This window comes from Antedon bifida, chromosome 3 (assembly GCF_963402885.1).
Source record: "Antedon bifida chromosome 3, ecAntBifi1.1, whole genome shotgun sequence".
Classification (NCBI taxonomy): Eukaryota; Metazoa; Echinodermata; class Crinoidea; order Comatulida; family Antedonidae; genus Antedon; species Antedon bifida.
The window spans coordinates 13,559,857-13,571,036 of record NC_136228.1 but is presented as its reverse complement, the minus strand read 5'-3'; the positions used below and the strand labels follow the sequence as shown (position 1 = coordinate 13,571,036).

At 35.5% G+C, this 11,180-nt stretch overlaps 1 protein-coding gene across 3 annotated transcripts; it reads right to left on the bottom strand.

The window, feature by feature from the left end:
• Nucleotides 1-594: 594 nt before the first annotated feature.
• Nucleotides 595-11,114, bottom strand: LOC144837901 (poly(U)-binding-splicing factor PUF60-like). Of its 3 annotated transcripts, XR_013611564.1 has the most exons (13): nucleotides 10,969-11,114; nucleotides 10,084-10,300; nucleotides 7,327-7,532; nucleotides 6,910-7,182; nucleotides 6,048-6,175; nucleotides 5,513-5,584; nucleotides 5,040-5,142; nucleotides 4,636-4,737; nucleotides 3,569-3,725; nucleotides 2,995-3,227; nucleotides 2,288-2,477; nucleotides 1,607-1,767; nucleotides 595-1,488 (listed from the first exon to the last, which is right to left on the bottom strand). XR_013611564.1 is itself a non-coding variant. In XM_078693221.1 (12 exons), the coding sequence occupies exons 1-12, from the start codon at nucleotides 11,023-11,025 to the stop codon at nucleotides 1,661-1,663; spliced, it is 1,845 nt and encodes a 614-aa protein (XP_078549347.1). In that variant the 5' UTR covers nucleotides 11,026-11,114; the 3' UTR covers nucleotides 595-1,660. The 3 variants fall into 3 exon arrangements, 2 of the variants coding, with proteins under 2 accessions (XP_078549347.1, XP_078549349.1); XM_078693221.1 differs by having other exon boundaries at nucleotides 595-1,767; XM_078693223.1 differs by lacking the exons at nucleotides 10,084-10,300; nucleotides 10,969-11,114 and adding an exon at nucleotides 7,826-8,237 and having other exon boundaries at nucleotides 595-1,767.
• Nucleotides 11,115-11,180: the final 66 nt, after the last annotated feature.

Below are 11,180 nucleotides of genomic sequence, written 5' to 3'. Positions count from 1 at the left end.
TGTCTAGGTGGTAATTGCCAAGATGGTCATTTTCCAGCACGTAGTTGTCCAGATGGTCATTTTCTAGCAAATAGTTGCCCAGATGATCTTTGTCCAGCAGGTACAGTAGTTTTCCAGATGGTCATTGTTCAGCAGGTAGTCCAACAGGTAGTTGCCCAGATGGTCATTGTCCAGCAGGTAGTTGCCCAGATGGACATTGTCCAGCAGGTAATTGCCAAGATGGTTATTGTTCAGCAGGTAGTTACCCAGATGGTCATTGTCCAGCAGGTAATTGCCAAGATGGTCATTGTTCAGCAGGTAGTTGCCTGGAGGGTCATTTTACAGCAGGTAATTGCCAAGATGGTCATTGTCCAGCAGGTAGTTGCCCAGATGTTCATTGTCCAGCAGGTAGTGTTTCATGTGTAGTTTTGGTAATTGTGTTGGTTGTCCAAGTGGTCATTGTCCAGGCAGAGGTTTGAGAGTTGTAGTTGTTTGGGTGCTAGTTATCTAGGTGGTCATTGTCCAGGGTCAAATTGATTTAACATGCACTGTAGTCTGTTAGATTACCTTTCACCACTACAATTATATACTGTTCTATAATAATTCACTGCAATATCACTTTTATAAAAAATTTAATATACATTTTTTAACATGAAACATGATACAATACAATGGTTGAAAATCTTAAATATTATACAGACAAGACTATGAAAAGAAAACCGATTTGCTGTTGTGCAGAGAGATAGTTCATTTAACATGTTTGTCGTGCATTCCTTTAACACCTGTACAGAGTACTGTACCATTACAATAAGAAATTCAACATAAAATTAAACTAACTTGCATTTTAAAATCATTTTATGACTGCAGTTAAACATTATACATATTTCTTAAGAAGCGTTCAATTCAAAGCAACTGAACATCAATTATTTTACAAGATTACAGAATCTTGTGAGGGTACAGTGTGCCATAATTACTCTCCAGTGGTTTGAATAATATGCGTGCTGTATTAATACCAACACACCCTGTGATTAAATGCAAAAAAGCTGCAATAACCCAAGTGTAACAACCAGTGGCCGTATTCACTAATCACACTTAAGTGAGATATTTCCCTTAAATATTATTTATTTCACATAACTCAGGAAATTATATTCACTTATAGGAGATTCCCCTTAGCCTAAATATGAATGGTGAATACGGCCACCGAGTTCTAGCAGTTTACAATAAATATCAACAAATTATTTCAAGACCCTCAAGATGAATATACTAAAAGTAACTACATCAATTGCTCTGCAATTAAGGGTGTCTGAGGGCACATTACATTGGCGTCACAAAAAAGGGAGGGTAAGCACGGGATAGATAGGGAACATCTCGAATACATTCCACTGTTAAGATTAAAGTAAGGTGATTGTGTTGGACAATGAATAAATCTTTGATGTAACCAATTGTACAATTTGTTTCTAGAAAACATCTATAAAACATTATCATCATCTTCAACATTGTCCTTAAGCTCTGTCTACACTATCAAACTTTATGTGACAACAAAATGTCATGTGCCCATATATGGACATGATGATGTCATACCCCTACCGTATTTGGGCACATCACACTTTTTTGATAGTGTAGACACTGCTTTACATATTACAGTATTATTATACAAGATACAATTACAGTATTTCTTTAATCATGAGAAGTCTCCTGCTTCAAATTTGTCTTTTTCAAATATTTCTGCTCGTACCATCCGTCCACCGAACCATCTGCCATTCAGGTTGTCCACGGCTGAGGTGGCTTCTGCAAATAAAAACAATCATAAGGTAGTAAATGTATTAAAATTATTTGTTGAAATTCAGAAATGTTTTTACACCACACCGAATAATCGGAAGATACCATTAGTACTTGATAAAGTTAATATAATAATAATATCCTGGATTTATATAGTGCCTAATGTTGTGAAACCTCTAAGCGCTGAACTGAGTTGTGCAAACAACTTGGGACCAGCTTCCCAGATCATTGGCAGATGCTGCAGTCCCAGAAAGCCCATCAGCCTTCATTAGAAAAACACATTCATTTTTATTTGCTTTAACTGTATTTTGTGTCTTTTATGTGCAAACTGACTGATTGTCATCAGGAGTGAGAATGCAGAAAGTCCAGCATATTGATCGAAACGTCGAGAAACGCAACAATTCTTTTTAGAACTAATATACATGGTGTACCGCAAACTTTATATCAACATTTACCAGATGTCTTGATGTAGACAGTTACTTGAACCAGTACCAGATCACTTATGTTTGAAATAATTTTATTTACTTACCCTCTGGTTCACTGAACTTGACAAATATTTTTACGATGACTTCAGCATCCTCTTCTTCACCTTGCCGCTCCTGGTAGATGATCACACGATTGACAACACCGAATCGACCGCATTCTTCCGTCACCTCACCTTCCAAGTCGTCATCAAGTTCAGAAATATCAACCATGTTTCTCAATACCACAACATTTGACTGAAAATACAAAGAATCATCTTCTATTTAAATAACATATATTTAAAAAAATCTATATACACAATATTTATGTTATCAACCGAAGCTTTCAAAATATACAGAATAGATGGAGTTTAAGCTTGATTACCACTTGGACATAAAATGACGTAGGTACAGCGGAAGTGAGTTGTCCAAGCACCAGTACAGATTATCCACACATCAAAATTTGTCAAATTACTTGTGGTGCAATTACGTCCTTCTGTTGATGTGTCCAAGTGGGAATCAAGCCTTGTTCTGTAAAGCTTGGTTCCCACTAGCGAAGCAATGTAACGCAACCTACGCAACGTAAGAAAATGCCCTTCCAATAATTGTGTTTGCCCCCGCCTGCGTGAAATCAAACCTGCGATTTTTGCAGCACTGTTGCATCATCGGTTCCCACTTGTGATTACGCAATACATCACTTTGCGTCAATACGTCACTGCGTTGCGTTCTAGTGGGAACCACGCTTCAACTTGATTAAAATTAGAACAAAAATTACCTCAGACTTGCGTAATAATCTCTGCATCACCATATGCCTTTGGTTCGTTCCAGATATCGACATATTCTCTTGCTCACTCAAGGTTTGTGGCATCTCTTTCTCAAGCTTCTTCTTGATTTCTTCTGCCGTGGATCCAGGAGCTGGAGCTGGTGGCGACATACTGGTGTTAACGGTCGAAGACATTGGCATTATAATTGCGGTTGGTACGGTAGTTGTCACAACTGGTGGAACGCCTTTAGAATACAATAATGCATTTAATAAATATTATTGATCTCACATTGATAGACAATAGGTAGCTTTTGATGCAATGATTTCATTGAGGACATTGGGATACACTTTTTCACTGGATTCACAATTTGGCTTTTGATATCGTACAAACATCTGAAAATGGAAACAAGCTTAACACCTTCTACATACCAAGATACAAACAGTACACCTACAGCACTTTGGGAGTGTAATTTGTAGCACACTGATAATGATTTGTCACCCAAACAACATCTAACAGTGAGGAAGTGAGGATTACATGTATTATCAGAAGGGCTGTAACCAGCATGAGGCATGAAAATTAGCAAACCTGTAATGATGGAAGTTGGTAGAGACGGTGCAAGAATTGGTTGTGGTAAGTTGGTAGGTGCTAACATGTTAGCTAATGATGGTGGTGGTGGTACGGCCATCCCTACTGTTGACGGCCCAGACCCTGGTAACGACAGGCCTGTGACAGCATCTAAAGCCTATAAATCAGAAATAAGTTTTACTAATTAGTAAGAGATTTGCAATTCACATTTCACTTCTAATTGTAACCCTGGTTTATTATTCTTTGATTTTTTTCTTAGGGTGGGTTACTATTAGAAGGGGATGGGGGTTACTATTAGAAGGGGATGGGGGCTACTATTAGAAGGGGATGGGGGTTACTATTAGAAGGGGATGGGGGTTACTATTAGAAGGGGATGGGGGCTAGTATTAGAAGGGGATGGGGGTTACTATTAGAAGGGGATGGGGGTTACTATTAAAAGGGGATGGGGGTTACTATTAAAAGGGGATGGGGGTTACTATTAGAAGGGGATGGGGGTTACTATTAGAAGGGGATGGGGGTTACTATTAAAAGGGGATGGGGGTTACTATTAGAAGGGGATGGGGGTTACTATTAGAGTAGTGGGTTACTATTACTAATCTTAAATTAGGCACCTGAAAATAGTAACCCACCCTCAATTTTTCATAGCAAAATAATAAAACAGTACAAATAAACAAATTTGGTTGAACTCTACGGTATACCTTAATGAGAATTAAGGCGAGGTTCTGGGCTTTTTTGACATGTTATTGCACCTGTCAATTGTATGAACCACTATACAACCCTCAGGAGAGGTGCGTCATTTATTTCTTTCTTTTTATTTCCATTCACATAATCATACATAAATAATCATAGTACAAAACAAAAAAATAATAATTATTGATGCAGGGGTGCATCAAAAACCCTAAATGGTATTTTACATAAATGAACAATGGTGTGTCAATGCCTGTCACTTTACCACCAACATGGTAATAGTTCTTCAAAATGGGTGTGTAATGGTTACCTAAAGGTGCGTCACTTTTTTGATGCAAACTAAATTTAGGTATAGATGCTAGCTTGTATAGCTTACATACCTGTATCTTAGCGGTTGCAGCTGCCGCAGCTACAGCAGCTGCTGGTGGAAGACCACCAGGCCCTGAAGGAACAGCTGCAGCTGGGGTTGGTGGTGTTATTGCCTGTAAGAAATGAAGTGAAAAATATAATATACAGTCAGACAAGGGACACCATTTTGTATAAATATATTTAACACAAGACATCGTAAAAATTCAATATTTGAGGACAAAAAATTATTGTGTGTGTCGAAAGATTTGTGTCTTTAACGAATATCTTTTTTGGTGAAGATTTGGGATACTGTATTCTGTTTTGTTTATCCATGATACTGAATGTTAGTGACAGTGTTTATCGCTGTTGGTTTTTGGATGAACAACATTTTAAAAACATAAAATAACAACAGCATGTGGCTGAATTAACTACTTACCCGTCCAACTCTTAAGTATTGACCACCAAGATCAAATAGATTCATAGAGTTAATAGCATCACCAGCAGACTGCACTTTATCATACTCAATGAAACCATACCCTCTGTAAAAACAAAAGTATTATTATTTATCAAAGGAGTATGAACACACGGACAAAATGTCAGCTAAAAGATTTTTGAGGCGCCACCACTAAAATTTCTCAATGCACTCGTGATCTAAAGTTGATTAAAAATAGTTGAAAATATTTACACCTGTGTATATGACCGACCAACAAACTTTATAGATAATATTCGTTCCAACACATGCTAACCAGCGTTTCACGACCTAAAACACAGTTTCTGGAAGAAGTCGCGGCTGTGCCATAGTTTTAGTGACCCATGTAAACAAATTGAAGTGAGTCTTCCATCTGGAGATTAAAAGAATCAGTTGAGAAAGGGTGGGTAATCTAACAAGAAAGAATTATTGAAACTTACTTGTGTTTTCCAGGAGTAGCTGGGTCACAAGGCAACGCACATGCCTTGATTTTACCAAATGCTTCAAACACACTACAAGAACAAGAAAATGTAAGAATTAACTATTTATAGCAGTACTACTTATTCAAGCCTAAAATATATTGTCTCTTAGATGGTCATTTTGATGGCAGAAAATTAGATATTTGGAGTAAAATTCAAAACTATTGTTATCAATTGCTTTAAAGATGTATTGTCCCCCAAAAACATAAAAAATTAAGATTAATAAAGTCAGACTTTAAATAGTCTATTTTGCAGTTTTAATAAGTTATTCACTTCTGTAAAAAAAAAACTAAAAAAAAAATTGATTTCACTTATAAAAAGACAAATGAAACTGTTAATTTTAACCAAAGTATTTTTTGCTTTAAACTACTTTTTTTTTTTCGATCCAGTTTTTGGTCAAAGTGAATAACTATTACGTGAGACATTAAAATGGCATATTCAACAAACAATTTTTTAAAAAAATTTTAATTTTATCTTAAAAAAACTAATTTCTAACCTTTTTATGTCTTCTGATGAAAGGTCCTGATGTATGGAAGCTATAAATATTCTTGGAAACTGTTTTGCTTCTTCGTTTATTTGGTCTACTACTGGCTGGGCTTGTGGCATATTACTTGGACGTCCAACCTATCAAGTCAACAATAATTAATTAACTGAACACTCTGGAAAAAATTGTCAGCAAGAGAAATTTAATCAATTTTTTTTCCCATCATAAAAAAACATACCTAATTAACAAATTAAGATGGAGACATACAGTTTCTATAAGTTTGCGGTACACCACGTATGTTTGAGTTTCTTGACGTTTCGATGAATAAGCTTTGATCGTCCTCAGGAGTGAGAATGAACTAACATATGTGGTGTACCGCAAACTTATATCAACATTTGATTTCGCGATGCAAACCTTCAAACAAGACATACAGTTTGTTAGCTAGCAGAAGGTTCTAGGTCAAATTTAACTTAATATTCCAAATGCATTGCATGTCATCATCTGCACCTAGAGTCCACTGTAACTTTGACGAAGAATGTAGCGAGGAGACACATCCCAACAATGAATTGACATGACTAGGTCGACCGTCATCGCAAAACTAAATATATCTAGTAAGGGTTCGAGGCTCACTTGCTCCATGGTTCTGGTGGTAGAACGAGTCTTCTCGGATAAGGATTATAAACCGTAGTAGGTCCAGTGTACACATCTAGCTCTAGCTTTAAAGTACCTAGTACATCTTTCGAGACGAGTAGGGCTTTACTAGTACAAACACAGCCACTATCACTCACAGCCACTGATCATAACTGGGCCCTCTGGGAGACCAGTCTTTGACTGAAAAGGTCACTCAGTATAAATAAATAAGATAAATACTTACCTTAATATTTCGACCTCCAATAACAACACCGTTCATTTGGTCAAGTGCTAACTGGGCTGCTTCTGGCAATTCATACTCGACAAATGCGAAGCCTTTGTGTTTCATCGTCACAGAATCCCAGGACATATTGATACTTTTGATTGGTCCGAATGGATAAAACGCTTGCCGGATGGTGTCTTCACGTAGCTCAAAGCTGATAGATCCTACGTAGACACGACACATCAAGGCCAAAGCACGCTGTCGCTGGGCTGCCACTTGCAGGTTACACATTTGCTGTAAAAAATTATAAATATAATTATTTCGGTTGAAATAATATTATACGTCATAATATGCAATTGCATTGATTTACTTACATCATTATAAAAAAAACAAAGAAAGTTGCTATAAAGTTTTATAATAAAATTGTGTAAAACTAACTTGTTGTTGATGGGCGATAGTCTGCTTGACAAGTACACTCTTAATACTCTGCTCCATGGCAAATTTCTTGGCTCTGGTCAAAGCGTCCTGCTGATCATTGGTCAGTTTAGGGAGGCCTTGTGATTCCTTCTTAGCTCCTGGGCCAGCAAGAACAGGTCCAGTTTGAGGAAGAATTGGCATCGGAGAAGGACTCCTTGCACGGACATCTAAACAAAGTCAAAACTTGTAAATTAATACCTTCATTGGTAGTTATATTAAAACGGTTAGCTGCTGACAATATTTGTTATACTGTATCTTAACCTTCAAACTAACTCTTATCAGACATTATTCGTCAGAAAGTTTTATTATGTAAAGGCTTTTTAAACAAATTCATTCATGCATAAAAAATGAAATATTTGTATGCTTCTGTAAATAGTCGCAAACACCAACAACAAAATCTAAAAACTCCCATAACTTGTGCTTCACAACCGAAAGACAGTTTTTACAAATAGGTCTTTACCACAGACATCAATTTGGACCGTCGGGGCCTAACTATCAGCTGGCCACGGTCACGAGGAGCGCCTTGTTGATGGTTGCTCACTTGCCAGTAATTCGTTACTAGTTATACTGATCATGTCTCGGCCAGCAAACTGCAAAATTTTTAAACACACACAAAAAAAGAAAAACTTATGAAGAAACAAGCTATTCAGAAATGTAAAAATATATATCATGGAAACAACATAACTGGAATAAAAAAAATGTACAATTCCAAAATGGATTTTCTTTCACGAAGATGGAATAGTGTAATTTCTTTAGATTTAATAATAATCTTATTATTTGAACAGGCCACTATAAAAAAAAAACAATTGAAAAAAATATATATTGCAAAGCCTGACTAGATAACCAATGGGCGTAACAATAATGTAAAACCTAAAAAGGAACAAAAAAAAAAACAAAAACATTTGATCAATTGCCCAAACATTGCATTTAAAAATAAAACAAAAAATGGGGAAGAATAAAAATTAATGTTCTTTATCATTGAGGACCTAACAAATATTTCTTATATTAAATCAGATATTTCATGAGGATTGTTTGAAAATTGTTGTTGCTCATTTTAAATGAGCCAATTAGTATGGTAGGAATTGCAATATCAATTACTTAACAACAGGTGGGATTTCACACTCAATTGTACATTGTAAAGTTTTACTGCGATTTAGGTGCTGCATTGTAAATACCCTCAAGTGCGCCACATCTCCACTAGCGCACTCTGACTTGTGCATTATTTGTATAGTAATACATGTCTGATTAACTTATTCACACATGATTATACATTGCAAGTGTTTGGATTTAGCAAGACACATCTGGTGTTAAACAATGTTGTAAGATTAACAGAGACACCATAAGCATTTGTTACCGAGTCATATTTAGTTAACAGACTTGTAAAAATTGTCTAAATTTCCCATTTTATTAGGTTATGAAATAATTTGAAAAACGAGTTGAATTCACAATGAAGCATCAATAAAAGTTGAGTTGTAGCACCAGTATCAAAAATTAGCTCCAGTCACCTGTACTACGAAGGGAAGCTGCATATTGAAAAAAAAGACACAAAAAAAGAAGGCATGTTATATTTCAATGAAGTTGAAGTCACAAGACAGATAGACACTTTGGAATTTCACAATGAACAACAATTTATAATATTTAGATCTACGGGCCTAGAAAGTTTGAACAAAACGACTACTGTAATTGAAAATGTTATTAATTGAGGAGTTGCTAAAAGCAAGACCCAAACATACATGTAATTTGTATGTTGTATAATGAATAACTAATTTCTAATGACACATCTAATCTAAAGTTCTGTCTACACAATCAAACTTTATTTGACAACAAAAATGCGATGTGCCCATACATGGACAGAATGATGTCATATCAGTACCATATTTAAGCATATGATTACCATATTTAAGCATATGATTACCATATTTAAGCATATGATTACCATATTTCAGCACATCACTACTATATTTGGGCATATCACACTTTTTTTGTCAAACTTACTAGTTTGATAGTGTAGACAGCGCTTGAATCAGTTCATAATTTTGTTTAAAAACTGCATATTAATCTACTGTAGACATTGGTATTCTAACTATAAAAGGCTAGAAACTCAATTCTACTGTATACACATTGACATTTGGGTTAACGACCCACCTAGCCTAGCAATTTGAATGAGCAAATTTAACTTTTTTCTTTCTTCTTTTGTTTTTATTATTAGAATTATTAGGGATAAATGGTGTTCCCTGGGCCACATTAACAAACACACTAGTTAAAACCTATAGTCGCTGAGTTGGCTTCAACATCTCGGTAGCCAAAGAGGTGTCAGTAGGCTCTTCAAGCTATTAACAGTACATGTACTCTGAAAGAAACTCCAAAAACAGAGAAAAAAGAAAAAGAAAAATTATTATTGGAATGAGAATAAAAAAGTTCCTGTGGAAAAGAAATAGGTTTTTTTTCTCAGAAATTCACCCTAATTAATAAACTCGGTTAGCTTTTACAATTTTTAGAATTAATGTTGTTTTTCAATTCAAGTAAAAATAAATCCTTTTTAATCCTTGCAAATAGTAAAATACTTAAAGTAGCTTAGCCTGCTTATTTGCATGCACAAAAAAAATGTATTTCTCCCTCTTTTTTTTTACACAATTGGCTTTCCTTACAACTTTAAGTATTTTCATACAATTGGCAAGGATTTGAAAGTGTTTAAACTTAATAGAAGAAAAAACATACCACTCCCAGGCTCCATTGGCATCATCATACTAAAGTCTGGTTCACCAGCAGGACCAACCATTGATGAAAGTTCTGGATTGCCATTTGAGATCAGTTCACTGGCAATGACTGGCATTAGTGGTGGTGTGGTGCTTAAGGGTACACTTGGTGCAAGCATTGTCTGTTGCTCCATATCTACAGCCATATCCGCAGCCATATCCACTGACGTCAGCATAGACTATTACAGATATTATTATAAATAAAATTATACAGTATATAATAATATGGAATGGGTACTGTATATATTTATATAAGAGCAGAACGTTGGTCTGACAAATTTAAATTACCATGATTATGATGATGGCTTAAAATGATACCAAAAATGAGTATCAACTATCACATAATTTATTAAAGTTGATAAAAAAAAGTATATGTCAAAAGTGGCATTTCGGGCAATTGGCCGAAACCTCCTGGATTTTTATAGTGCACCAAAGGTGGGCCGAATCGTCCCGGATTTGATAGGAAGCCCTGACCTGCTAGCTAGGTAGGTCTATCTACACTAGGCTAGGCCTATTTATTATAATAATGGTCAGTTATCTAAATCCATCAACATCTGTATATTTATTCGAGGAAATAACTATTTTCTATATGAAATACTTTGTAGACTCTCCTAATATATTGTTAAGGTGGGTATTTATTTATTATCCATAAACTTTACATACTAAAAAAATAGTTTTATATGAATGGCAACAACGTCGTACCACTAAGCCTAGCTCACTCAACACACAGAGGGCCTAACTAGTTTAGCCTCTAGGCCTAGCTGGACAAGACTTGTATTTTTAAAAACTCATTTCATCACAACTACAAGGGTTTAATGCGTATGTTTTAATTCTTAAATTTACTTACAGGGTTAATTTCATCCATAATATTGTTCTCGAAACAATCAAGGGCATCAGCCATCATTCCTCTTTTTGACTCGTCGTACGGCGTATATACTATACACACAAAAAAATTATTTACTCCACTCCACCAAAGAGATAGTGTACACTATTTTCCAATCCACCACGCACCAACAAACATATTTTAAGGGCTCTTTCAATAAATTAATTTATATAATT